A 13,425-nucleotide genomic window follows, 5' to 3' on the forward strand; every position below is an offset into this window, starting at 1 on the left:
TAAAAATTTAACTGCCTCTGCCTTACATTTGAGGAATTCATTTCCACTTGGTTTCTATAAGCATTTAGGGTAGAGGGGCTCAACCTTGTTCTTCTGTTCATCTTACATTGTTTTCCCACTGTGGTTTCTTGAGGAGAATGCTCTTTTCCTAAAGTGTGTTGCTGGCACCTGCTGAACACACTTGTGGTCTGTCTCACCCGTCTCTGTGGCAGAGGCTGACTTTTGCAAATGTCATCTGATTTTATTGCTGTGATTCTGTAGTGTAGTTGGAATTCAATGATATGATGGTTTTCCTTTTTGCTCATAATTGCCTTAGCGTTTTAGGGCGTGTATGTGTGTGTGTGTTTCCATGGAAACTCCATGGTTTTCTCTTCCTATATCTGTTCTTCTTAAATGATGTTGGAACTTCACTCTGGATCCCAGTGACCCTGACTCACGCTACTTCTAATCCAGCACGGGGTGTCTTTTGTTTATTTGTGTCTCCTTAATTTTTTTTCTTTTCATCATCAACTTATAGTTTTCAATGGGAACAAATCTTTCTCTTCCTCCATTAAATGTGTTTATTGTTGTTTGCCTGTAAATAGGACAGCCTTTGGATTCCTGCTTTGAATGATTCACTGGTAGTATACAGAAATGCTGTGGGATTTTGTGTGCTGATTTTTTTTTTAAAGATTTATTTATTATTATAAATAAGTACACTGTCGCTGTCTTGTTGTGAGCCACCATGTGGTTGCTGGGATTTGAACTCAGGACCTTTGGAAGAGCAGTCGGTTCTCTTATCTGCTGAGACATCTCACCAGCCCAATGTGCTGATTTTTATATCCAGAAAATTTACTTCATTCATTTTTTACTGCATATTTTCATAATTTTAGAGGGGTGTGTGTGTGTGTGTGTGTGTGTGTACGCATGCGTGTGTAAAATCTTAAGAGCTTTCTGCATACATGATTGCATCATCTATAAACAGTGATGATCCTAAAACCTCCTTTCCTGTGTGGGTGCCTTTTATCTCCCTTGCCTAGCTGCTCTGGGAAGGACTTCCAGCATTCCGCTGAATCGATGGCAAGACTAAGCATCCTTGGCTCATATCATCTGTCCGAAAGCTTTCAGTCTTGTTTGTGTGTGTCAGTGCGAGTATGCTTGGGTGTCTGCAGGTGCTACAAAGGCCAGAGAGGGTGCTGGGTGTGCTTCTCCATCACCCCGTCCTTGTGCCTCTAAGGCAGTGTCTCTCCCTGAACCTAGAGCTTATATCTCTTCTGTGCTGGGAGTCAGCAAACCCCAGTGATCCTCCTGTCCCCACCACCCCCAGAGCTGGTTTCACAGGCATTTGTTTGCAGAGCTTCCTGTCACATGTACTGGTGTCTGACGCTGGGCCTTTAACCTTGTAGCCATCTCTCTAGAGCAGTGGTCCTCACCCTTCCTAATGCTGTAGCCATTCCTTATGGTGTGGTCACTACCCTGACAACCATGAAATTATTTTTGTTGCTACTTCATAACTGTAATTTTGCTACTGTTAAAGAGTCATAAATGCCTTTGTTTTCTGATGGTCTTTAGGGTGCTGTGACCCACAGGTAGAGAACCACTGCTTTAGATCCTCACCATGGTAAACACCTCTGAGTTAACTATAGTATCTTAAGACTTGGCAATAAAAGCCCCAAAATTAGCAGCAGCAGCAGCAACAACAACAACAAAAAAATTGTCAATTAACTTTCACCCTCGTGCCTTTCCGTTTATACTGTTTTTCTTAGAAACAATGTGGTGTATAAATAATTTAAGCCTAAGTCGGTCATCAGGAATCTTCTTTCCAGACAGATTTTCTTAATGGCACTTGTTAGTTAGTAATGAGAATTGACTTAATTTACTTGAAAACCCCTTTGAACATTACGCTGAGATGTGGGTGTTTGTTGGAGCTGTGGTAGGTTTAAAATCTGTTCTTTGCATACAGGGCTAATCACTTTACCCCTCTCTGTGCCTTCCCCTGTGATCTTCCTAGATTGCCACAGAGGAGCCACTGAATCCCATTAAACAAGATGTAAAGAATGGAAAGCTACGCTTCACACCAAATATCTTTCCTCACAAGGGCTATATCTGGAATTACGGGGCCCTCCCTCAGGTAACATTCCTGTTATCATGGTAAACTTTTATGCCTTCTCAAGAAATCACCTTGTGGATCCTGGAAACCCCCTGAATTTAAGTTAGCTCCTAGAACATAGCAGTTTGGGGGATTTATGAATTTAATTATCTTAATGTGGCATTCACTTGTCCCAGTAAACTTTACTTCAAACCACACATATTGTCATTACTCAAGTTCTTGGAGACAGGCTTAGAAGACTGACAGCTGACATTTGAATGTATCTCTCTTTGTGGGCTTAGCTGATGTCAATGAAGAATTTTCAGCAAGTCTTTATCTAACCTTTTAAGTATGCTTTTATATACATTTCTCTATGACATGATAGGCTTTATTTGTAACAAACCTGTCAGGCAAAATTGAGTTAAATTATGGATGGAGCTCACTGTTTTAAGTCCAGAATTCTGAGTGGAAGGCCGTGAGGTGGAGGCCTGGGTAATGTCAGGTTCTCATTCTCAACCTAGAACCATGTTGCCATTCCTGGCCCTTCCTGCTTATCTGTCAAGTTCCTCACTCTTTGAAGTAGCAACTCTTCCTGATTATTTAGTGAGTAAACCTCTTAATCTCTGATCCAAACTCTGGGTTACGGAGACCTAGAGAAGTGTTTTTTCCTTATCATAAACTCCACTCTGTCATCAGCTGTGTGGAAATTTAATGTTTATATTTTTATGTATTAATTTTTAATTACATGGAAATGTGCGTGGGGGACCCTGTAGGAAATGGGCCAACTGAGGAAAACAGATGTTCGGTTAGGATAAACATTCACGAGGAAAGAAAGAGGGAAACTGTTCTTTCAAGAGCCAGCTTCCCTTTGATGCAGCCAGACCACCGGCGTGGATGCACGCTTGGGTAAAACTGGTACTAGAAATGTGAGTGTGTGTGTAAGCTGTGAAGGCAACCACCCCAACTTCTGGGGTTTCTAAGTAGATGATTCTGTTGGACCTAACGGGGAGAGGTTAAAAACAGCTTAAGGGATTATGGGAGAAGAGACCACATGACTAAAAGCGGGGCCAGAGGAGCCGCCAATTAACAACAAAAACAGAGATGGGCAAAGTTGGGCAGTTCGGGAATAAACTAATGTCCATGTCTTGAACTACTTCTTAGGGATGATGTGCTGGAAATCACGGATGTGAATAGATGAGTTAGGTGTGAGGTTCAGCAGAGTGATGGATGGCTGAGCGAGTGAGCTCGAGAGCCTGGCTGTCATACCAGCAAAGTGACCTTGAACAGGCTGCTTTGTGCTTTTGCCCCTGTCTTCATCTGTAAAGTGGAGAATGTGAATTCCTACTGTGCATGGCTGTGCCGACTGTTTCATTAGACACGAGTGATGGACAGCACTTCATGACCACTAGCAATTTTTTTGTCTGGAGGAATAGTGCTCTGCATAGTGGCTTCTTCCTAATGCTGCAGCCCTTTAATACAGTTCCTTATGTTGTGGTAACCTGTGACCGTAAAATTATCTCAATGCTATTTCATAACTGTAGTTTTGCTGCTGTTTTGAATTGTAAATATCTGGTATGCAGGACATCTGATGTGTGACCCCTTTGGGGGTTGCAACCCACAGGTTGAGATCCTCTGGCTTTGTATCACTTATTCCTTTTCCAAAGTTATTTACAGTTTGATTAGAGCTGTGGACAACTAAGTCAGTGGTTACAATGGAGCATGACTAGTGCTACTAATTTACTGAGTCTATTATTTCACTTTATTCAGAAAATAATAAAGCTAAGCTGGGTGTGGTAGCCCACACGTGTAATGTCAGCACATGGGGAGCCTGAGGCAAGAGGGTTAGTGCCAGTTTGAAGCTGGCCTAGGTTATATATAGCAAGACCTGGTCTCAACCCTACCCTGCTCCCCCTAAAAAAATGAGCAAACGAACAAAAAGCAGATCTACTAGTGAGAAAAGAAGGAGTGTGAGATCAAGATTGAAAACGGAAGGCTCTTCTGTGGTTTTCTATTTAAAGAACAGGTGTCCCCCCCCCCCCCACTGCTCTGGATGTGCTTGAATTTTCAGGGTGTTCTTACCCTCCCTGCTCTGATTCTGTGACGTACAGTTGCTCTTTCCTCTTTCCCGATTCAACTAAGCTGAACTGGAACTGTCTCTTAATTTTGTGTGTGCTATGCATTCTCCATTATCTAAGTTTCATGCTCCATCCTACATACAAAATAACATCTCAAAAATAAAGATCTGGCCAGGCGTGGTGGTGCGCACCTTTAATCCCAGCGCTTGGGAGCTAGAGGCAGGTAGATCTCTGTAAGTTTGAGGCCACCTTGGTCTACGTAGAGCACTCTAGGACAGCCAAGGCTACACACAGAAACCATCTTGGCAACAACAGAAAGGTCTGCTGGTGTTTTCCCATCCGAGAGCCTTTCACTGGTTTCTTACTGGTAAGAGGATAAAGTCTGAAACTCTTTAACCTGGCCACCTGCCCTACGCAAGCAACTCTCTCCGAGGCTCACAGGAAGACCCCCCCCCCCCTTCTCCACTTCTTCCCCTGTCAACTGTCCAGCGTTGTAATCCCCAGGCCTCCACAGTGCTGCTTCATTCAGCACATACTCCCTGGCGCTTTGTATTTGCCAGGCCGTGGTGTTCCTGTTCTGAGTGAAAAGCTGGGATCAAAGTAACCCAATTCTTTGGGAACTTTTAATCTAGACAGAAAGTCAGATAGTCGACGAAGTGAAATGGCAGATGTGAAAAATATGAAAGAAGGGGCTGGAGAGATGGCTCAGCAGTTAAGAGCACTGGCTGCTTGCTCTTCCAGAGGACTCATACTCAATTCCCAGCAACCACATGGTGACTCACAACCATTTGTAACTCCCAAGTCTCAGGGGATCAAGACCCCTCTTCTGGTCTCCAGGGACACCAGCCACACATACATATATGTAGACAAAACACTGCTACACATAAATAAACAACATTAATTTTGAAGAAAGAATGTGAGAGAAAAGTAAAGCAGGGAATTGGGCTCTGGTGTATAAGGAGTGTTTCCATTCAGACTTGGAGAAGATCCCATGACCTGGCGTTGTCTAAATAAAGACATCAGAGAAACAAGGGAAGAGGTAGGGCAGGCATTCAGAGGAGAGGCACCGCAGTGGGACACACTGCATGTGAGGGGCCTGAGCAGGAGCACAGTGAGCTAAGAGGAGCTGGACATGGAGGAGAGAAGCGAGCACGTCTGTCCTTGCTTCTGTTTCCAACCAGAGAGCCACACCCAAACTGACCTCAGCATGAACACACACATCCATGAACAGCTTCAATCCTCATGCAGCTCCACTAAGGATATCATATCTTATCTCCCACATAAAACTCACTAAGTGGAACATTTATTAGACCTGAAATTACAGAGACTGATCATGGCAAGGCATAATCCTATGTAATATCTTTTTGGTGTGATTATTGATCATACAGCTTTTAGAATGAAAGCTAACTACTGGCCCCTTTGGGATACCATTTCATCTCTCCTCTGCACCCTCTGCCTTTCTCCCCCTCTCCCTCACTCCGCTGCCCACCCTCCAGCTGACTCCCTTTTCCGTTTTCACCCCCACTACCTTCTTGCTGGAATACCCCTTTCCAGTATGCACACAGGTCACTGGCTGGAATGTTTGCTCTAGGCCAAGTCTCTATGATGTCTCTCAAGTCTCCTGCCTCTTGCACTGTTAGGACTATTCCTATGTGTTTCTTCCCATTTTTCTAAATATCCATCAAATTATAACTGACTATAATTTGTTTTGTTTACTGTCAGTTTCTTGAAGTTAGAATACAGATATCATTAGCTCAGGGGCTGTTTTGTTGGTAGGTAGTTTCAGTGGGCCAATTTGCTTCTTGGCACAATTCATGATCAATTATTCTGCATGTGCTTGTCTCGTGAGGCTGGCCAGGTGCAAGGACTACAGGAATGTCACACTGTGCACAGCATTGAACATCTTGGAGAATGACTAAGTCAGTGACATCCTTGAGGATGTGCTTGCTTCAGAGACACACACAGATGGATATTAGGTCTTGTTGGTTGCCCACATTTTGTCTTGGTCGAGCAGGAGGTTCACTGAGAAGTTACCAAGCCAACTGCTTAGAAGGACATGTAAGCAACAGAACACTAAGTGGAAAGCTTATTGATGAGTTTGTGACCCATCAATGCGACATCATTCTCTTAGGCCTTCTGGCTGTCTTCTCTCCCACACAATGCTTCCTCTGACTGTGACTCTGCCTTAAGAAAACATCATCTTTCTCCTCCCAGGGCACTTATGTTGAACTTAAGTTTACCCATGACTAGTAGGGCTGCTCCAGCATGCCCTTTATTTGAATGCATATTTGGAACTTGTCTGGAGAATGTTAAAGAGTGAGTTTCACCTTAAAGCCTTCAGTCTGGATACAGTGTTGACGTGTTTATATTTTGAACTTCCTTATCAATTTGAGTCATTAACCACAAATATTAGATGTCGTTATTTATTGGATTTAGAGCCTGAGACAAGAGGCTAAATCTCTCTAGGCCTGTGTATTCATCTGCTCATGAGTCTTACCCAGAAAGCTATGTAAGAAGATGTTTTCTGGGGAGGGCTAAGCATGTTAGCTAGCTCAGCAGTGCAGCTCTTGCCACTGATGTTAGCTGATTGATGGAAAAGTTGACAGACTCTAGCCAGGCAGAGCTTGGGGCTGGGCTAGGAAGCCGAGGCGTTAAGAACCTAGATGATGAGCGAGAATCTGTCACCACCACCTGTGTGCTGGTGTTTCTTTTCTTTTGAAATGATTTTCAAAGAGACCTGAGGGCCAGGGCATGGTGATTACAAGCATATTGGTTAATATAGATTGTAAGGTAATGATCTCCAGTTCCTGTACAAAGCTAGGATTGGCTTTAGGCCATGCCAATATGTATTCTGATTTCATGGTCATAGATTTATTGTCACTTCTCGAGAGGTTGGTTGTGGCTTTTTGTTTGTTCTCTTGGTTCCATGCTAAGACTTTTTTATTTTTTAGATTGTCTACTAGATAGACATTTATGAATCAAGTTGTGGGTTATATACCCATTCTGTCTTACTAAATATTCTCAAATGATTCATACAAGAAATTGCAAGAATTTACATTCTTAACAGCATTATATAATCTAGCTTCCAGGTGACCTGTCTCTCATTATTTGGGGTTAACAGATCTCTAAATTCTTTGAAATAGTGTTTGAATGCAGTTTTAATTTGTGGTTCTCAGATTTTTTTTTAATTATTTATATTTTGTATATGAGTACACCGTTGCTACCTTCAGACACCCCAGAAGAGGGCATAAGATCTCATTACAGATGGTTGTGAGCCTTCATGTGGTTGCTGGGAATTGAACTCAGAACCTCTGGAAGAGCAGTCAGTGCCCTTAACCACTGAGTCATCTCTCCAGGCCCAAGGCACAGAATTACAGCTCAGAAGACAGTAAGGCAATCAATTAGTTGCTAGGGTTTGAACTTGGGAATTACTTTTCTTACATGTATAAATTGTCCATATTTATTTTTCTCCCTTAAATGATGTCTTTACCCCCTTTTGTCCTGTTTGCTCTTTTTCTTATTTAATTGAACAGTTTGGATGTGTTTCTCTTGATACTCCTTCATTCATCTGAGATTTTTTTTTTTCCTCTTGTCCTGTTATGCACCTAAACTTCCAGTAGGGGGCATTCTCAAAGTTTTACATTGTTCCAAGTTTCTTTGCCAGCTGAAATTACCCTGTATTTTCAAGTTAAAAGTGATGCTGCTTAATGTACCTCTTTTTATAATAGGACCGAAGCCTATAGATGTAAAGTATGAGAGGCAGGGGTAGGGAAGGGACCGTCTGTGCTCTGGGTTTGCTGGTACAGAAAATCATGAAGAAATGGCCCTAAAATTAACAGTACCAAATGGTTTAAGAAGATTTCATTGTATTGTTAATTCCTCAACACTAGGAACTAAATTGATAGATAATATTGAGAGTGAAATAGTGAGTTCAGTCAGCCAATCAACAAACATAAAAATTCACCCATGGGTTGCCAGAGATAGCTCAGTGGTTAGGAGCAATGTTACTCTTGCAGTGGACCCAGGTTCACTTCCCAGTAGCCACTTGATGGCTCACAGTCATCTGTCACTCCAGTGCTATGGGATCCAGCTCCCTTTTTTGGCCTCCACAAGCACCAGGCACATGTGTGGTACACATATATACATACAAACAAGTGTTCATACACATAAAACAAAAGTAAATCTTAAAAAATGGGGAAAAAATCTCCAAAGACATATTGCATACATGTTATGAGAAGACAGTTTTGTCTCAATATAAAGAACATGGGCTGTAGAGATGGCTTGGTTGATGTAGGCTCAGCTCACAAGCAAAAGGATACTATACAGAGAGCGTGTCAAAATCAGTATTGCTCTATGTAGGCTAAATTAGCTTTCTGTTCACTAGTGGCGAGCATGGAGACTGTGAGTGAACACTGACAGTCAGGACAGGGCGAGGCTGGGATGTGCTCAGACCTTCCTTAGCTTGCTTGTGTATTCCTTATATAGTTGAGGACACCGAGGGCTAAATGTTTAGTAAAAGTTCTCGTGGCCAAGCCAGTACTGATAGGCAGCTACCATCCTTTAGAGCCCTATGCCCTGCTCCTCCTGGCCCAGAGTGGGTACTCAGCATCCAGCCTTGTGAGTGGATGGGGATGCCCGGTAGTCGGCGTAGGAAAGAAGCAGCAGTGTCAAGACCAGGAAAGAACAGTGGTCTTAGCAAAGTGCGCATAGACACTCAAAAGTAAGGAAAGGCGTGTCAAAGAGGAGACTGGGAGATGAGTTGGCTGCTCTTACTGAAATCCCAGCATCACAAGTTCTGAGTCACAGGATGGAGTCTAATCCTGTCTCTGCTACTTAGACCACTGTAAACAGTTTGACTTTATTTGTACAATGGGCTAACTACTAATTTATTCCTCACAGTGTGTGTGTGTGTGTGTGTGTGTGTGTGTGTGTGTGTGTGTGTGTTAGAATTTATCACCTGTGGCCAGTATGTAAGATTAACAATTATATTGCTTGTTATTGTTGTAGTTTTTTAGTTGCAATAGTATTGGGGAACACTTGCTGGACCTGATTATTTTGGTTTTGTTGTTATTGTTTTTAAGTAAAGATGGATAAGTAGATGTATTATAATCTAGACTAAAAGGAAGATACTGGAGTTTTTCTAGGATTGCCTGTAAACAAGTACACATTTGAGTTACATAAAGTAGAGAAAGTATATGTGGATAATATAATGCCAGGGTAACAGCAGCAGCTAAGCCTTGAGAGGACAGCCTCTCAGTCCCTGTCATGTCAATTGAAGGCAAATCATTTTAGTCAGTTTCCGGAGTTTGGTTCAGAGTCAAGCAGTTGTGATGCTTCTGGGGAGAGATAATGCCTAGGAGAGATTTTAAATTGATAGCAAATTCCCATTACGCTATTAATTTCCAAAACTATAACATACTTTTGTAGCCAACGGGTCACTGTCTTCCCGATAGACTAGAAGGATTGACTTATTTGCATGATTTTGTTAGGATCTTGAAATTTAGAGACAGAGGTAGAGAAGCTTTTAAGGAAGGGAAATGAGACAGATAGGTTTTCTTTCTGTAGTAAATAATGCCTTGTCCTTTGTTTTTGGAGGGGACACTGTTTCTAGCAATAGGAGACATTTATTTAACCAATAGGAAGTTCATTTCAGATGTGAAAAGCGAGAGTAGAGACTGCCACCACGTTAGATGGACAGTGAGTGACAGAAGCCACAGATAAGAGTCAAGAGACAGGCAGACAGGGCACAGGCAGTGGGAACAGGCTGACTGAGACTTGTGAATGTAAATTCAGGCACTGACTAAGCTTAGGAGATGGAGCTTCTGGAAATACTACCCACCTTCAGATGTGATGACCCAGACCAATTAGGACAGAGGGGGGTAGTGCTGTAAATCTGTTTTAATTATTGTGATGCTTGGGTGTGTGTGTGTGGTGGGGGGAGCTGGCATGTTAGCCCAGAGCCCAAGTAACCTCAATTCATTCTCCTTTGGATTGTGGCTATCTCTAAAGCTTCACAGTAGTGTAGACAGATTGGGCTGTTCTGCCGCCTGAGTATTAACCTACATTTCTGTCTCGCTTTTGTCTTTGTTTCTTTCTTTAGACCTGGGAAGATCCTCATCTAAAAGATAAGATCACAAACTGCTGTGGAGATAACGATCCCATTGACGTTTGTGAAATAGGCTCAAAGGTTGGTCTTACGGACGGCGTTAATCCTCACATGTGTTTTGGTTTATTCCTGTCATAAATTTCCTTTTGGCCGCCAGTTCCCCAATTCTTCAAAGTCTGAGCATGCTCACTCCTCTGGTACTCAGACTCTTCATGTCTCTTTGCTGCCCTTTCCTAAGTCTGGGCCTGGTAAACCACAGCAGGTGAAATCCGGCTGCCGCCCGGTTCTGATAACACAAGTGACACAGCTGCATCTGTGTGCCTTGTCTAGGACGCTCACGTCACAGCAGCAGAGCTGAGGACTTGTAGCAGGGACTGTAAGACCTAAAGCATTCGTCATCTGACCCTCTACTGGAAGCTCGCCAAGCCCTGTCTTCCGATTCTTTGCCATTGTCTAGACAGAGACTTCAGCACTGATGAAAAGCAACTGCTGGAGCTGGGGCATGCCTTACTGGGAGAATGCTTGCCTAGAAAGTGAGATCCTCAGGACCCAGGGGCGGAGCCAAGGATGCTGACACTCACTGGAAATGCCAGTTCTGGGGAGGCAAAGACAAGCAGATACCTGGACCTTGCTGGCCAAGGAGCCAGGCCTGCTTTGTAAAGTTCCAGGCAATTGAGAGACCCTGTCTCAAATGAAGGCATGGGAAGCCCAAGGAATGACACTGGAGATTGTCCTCCGACCTCACACACGTATGCCTGCACTTGCACATCTATACAAATATGCACGCATACACACACACACACACACACACACACACACACACATGACAAACAGAACAAAACCCTTCCTCCTCTTTCTTTCCCTGTCTGCTTCCAGGCTGCAGGACCCGCATGCTTATGGACTCGTGCAGCGCATCAGCTTTTCTGTCTGTTCAGCTCTCTCACATTCCTGCAGACCTGCTGAAGCTGCTGCATGCCCCTCCGACCCCATGCTCCTGTTCTAGATTTCCGCACTTCCTGCTTGTAAGGGGCATTTTCTTCTTTCTCTTTAGTATCAGCAAGTCCTCTTTCATCCTTGGCTTCTTACCATGCAGCCTCCCTTATCTCTACACAAAGCCAGGGAAGAGCTTTCAGTACACCTCCCCCTCCCCCATCTCCTCAGAGCTGTCACCCCACTGTGAAATTGTTCCATCTTCCCTCCTGCCTTTTCAAGCACACCCCTGTCCCTGGGTAGCCAACAGCACTGTAGGGACTGTGGGTTTCCTTCAGTGCCCACTACCCATCAGTCCTCTTCCTCCTTTGAGGTTCTGGCAGTCGTGTATGGGACCCACCTTATATCAGAGAAGTTTACTTTCCCTCCAAGTATTCTGGCTCCCTCCCCATGATTTCTGTTGCATGCTTTCCTTCTGCCCACTCAGTCCTGGGGAGCAGGAGGGTGAGCCCTAGTCAATTCCAGTCCTCCCAAGAGCCCCAGGTTTTGTTCTTAAATTGACAACTTCAACTCATTTCCTTGCATTCAGTGGCCTATATATATACTCTGATGTCTCCTGTGCCTCTCCAGCTTGTATCCCACGTTGTATTCGATTTTTCCTTTTTTAAATTCACAACTCTCTGTATTTTTTAAGGGGGTGGGGGCTGGCAACAGAAGGTGAGCCACACTAAGACAACAGGGCCCCTTCCTTTCACATCTCCACTCTTCACTCTTCCCCAGAAACGGGCGTCATCCTGACGCTTCTCTTCACCCAGTTAATGATGCAATATTGATTTCGTGTCCCAAAGAGCTTTCAAACCGAATTCCTTCCCTTCTCGCTGCCAGTAGCTTCATCTAGTTTGATAGGAATGTCTCATTTGACGTGTTCCTTCTACTAACCAGTTTCCTCACTGGGTTTTTATTGCGCCAAGCTCGTCTTCTGCCTTGCCCCTTTGGTACTGCCTCTCCTGGCATTCTCTCTTACTACTTCTGTCCGCCAGCTATAATCCATCTGAACGCTCCTTCAGTCATTTTCTTTATGGAAAGAGTTTCACTTTCCCACCACTCCCTGTTTTCTTTGTTGAGCTGAAAACTCACTGCTCTAGGCAGTCGCAGAAAGCCATCGGTTTCCGCATCTGCCAGATCCGTGCAGTCCTGCCTCCATACACTCAGATGTTGGGCAGCTTCACTTTTTTGAGGAGGTAAAGCTCTGATGACAGGAGTATCCACTACATCTGTCATCACTGCTGGGCTCAATGCCTGGCACGGAGAATATGCTTAATTTAAAGAATGCCAAGTGGAATCCCATCTTCTGACTTAGTTGAAATCAGTTGTTGGAAACTTACCTTCTTCTGGTGCCATTTTAGGATTTTTGCTTCTCTCCTCATTTCCAACGTCCATCATTCTGATCCCGCTTGTCATCTCTTAATTGTCCGTGTCATTTGTTTCTTTTTCATGTCTTGATTTTCTACTTTCCATTTTCTCCAACACTAGCACCTCCTCCTCTTCTGATTCCCCCTCTTATTCTTACTCCTTTTGTGAGGTGAGAGATCCTTTCTGCCTCGAAATTCTGATTTTTATACATAGAATTGTTAGAATTCATGTGTCTGTTACTGTTATTTTTTCCTGGCATATGAATTCAACAAAAAATATGAAGTATTGATTTTTTTCAAATTTAAGGTGTAGTTTTCTGAATTTATGTTTTAAAAAATATTTTCTTCTCAGAGGGATAAAGAGGTATGTATACTATTAAATAGACTAAGAAAGAAAAAGAAAAGGAATGATTAGCCATTGTGATGAACACCCCCTATGCCAAGATTCCATGCTGGGCTCTTTGGTTTCCTGTCCATTTCTTATTCCATAACAAGGGAAGATCACTAAGTTAAGTAAAACCTCATTGCTGAAAGATTATGCTTTTAAATTTTTTTTCTTATTCTTAGGATATAACTCTTGGGGGGATGTAGTCAATTCATATTTAGTACAAAATATTCATCAACTTAAACCTGGTGTGAATAAAAACATAGAGGCATCTTATTTTCACCCATGTCAATGTGTCACTGAGCATGTGATTAGTGAGACTGTAACTGGAAAAAGTATTAGCAATATTTGACATACATTGACATGACACAGTCACACTTATCTGTAAACCAAGAATAATACTAAGAAAATTCAATGTGGATTTTGTGCGTGTATATGTGTGTGTGTTT

The 13,425-nt window shown here is 43.1% G+C and overlaps 1 protein-coding gene across 2 annotated transcripts in view; it reads left to right on the plus strand.

Annotated features, from left to right (window-relative positions):
• Ppa2 (inorganic pyrophosphatase 2) overlaps positions 1 to 13,425 on the plus strand; it is a 73,270-nt gene that overhangs the window by 22,317 nt on the left and 37,528 nt on the right. For both annotated transcript variants that reach the window (XM_031375570.1, XM_031375569.1), the window contains 2 exons: positions 1,991 to 2,110; positions 10,244 to 10,330. In XM_031375570.1, coding sequence (XP_031231430.1) covers positions 1,991 to 2,110; positions 10,244 to 10,330 — 207 coding nt within the window. The remainder of the gene's footprint in view (positions 1 to 1,990; positions 2,111 to 10,243; positions 10,331 to 13,425) is intronic.

Source organism: Mastomys coucha, unplaced genomic scaffold (assembly GCF_008632895.1).
Source record: "Mastomys coucha isolate ucsf_1 unplaced genomic scaffold, UCSF_Mcou_1 pScaffold16, whole genome shotgun sequence".
Lineage (NCBI taxonomy): Eukaryota > Metazoa > Chordata > Mammalia > Rodentia > Muridae > Mastomys > Mastomys coucha.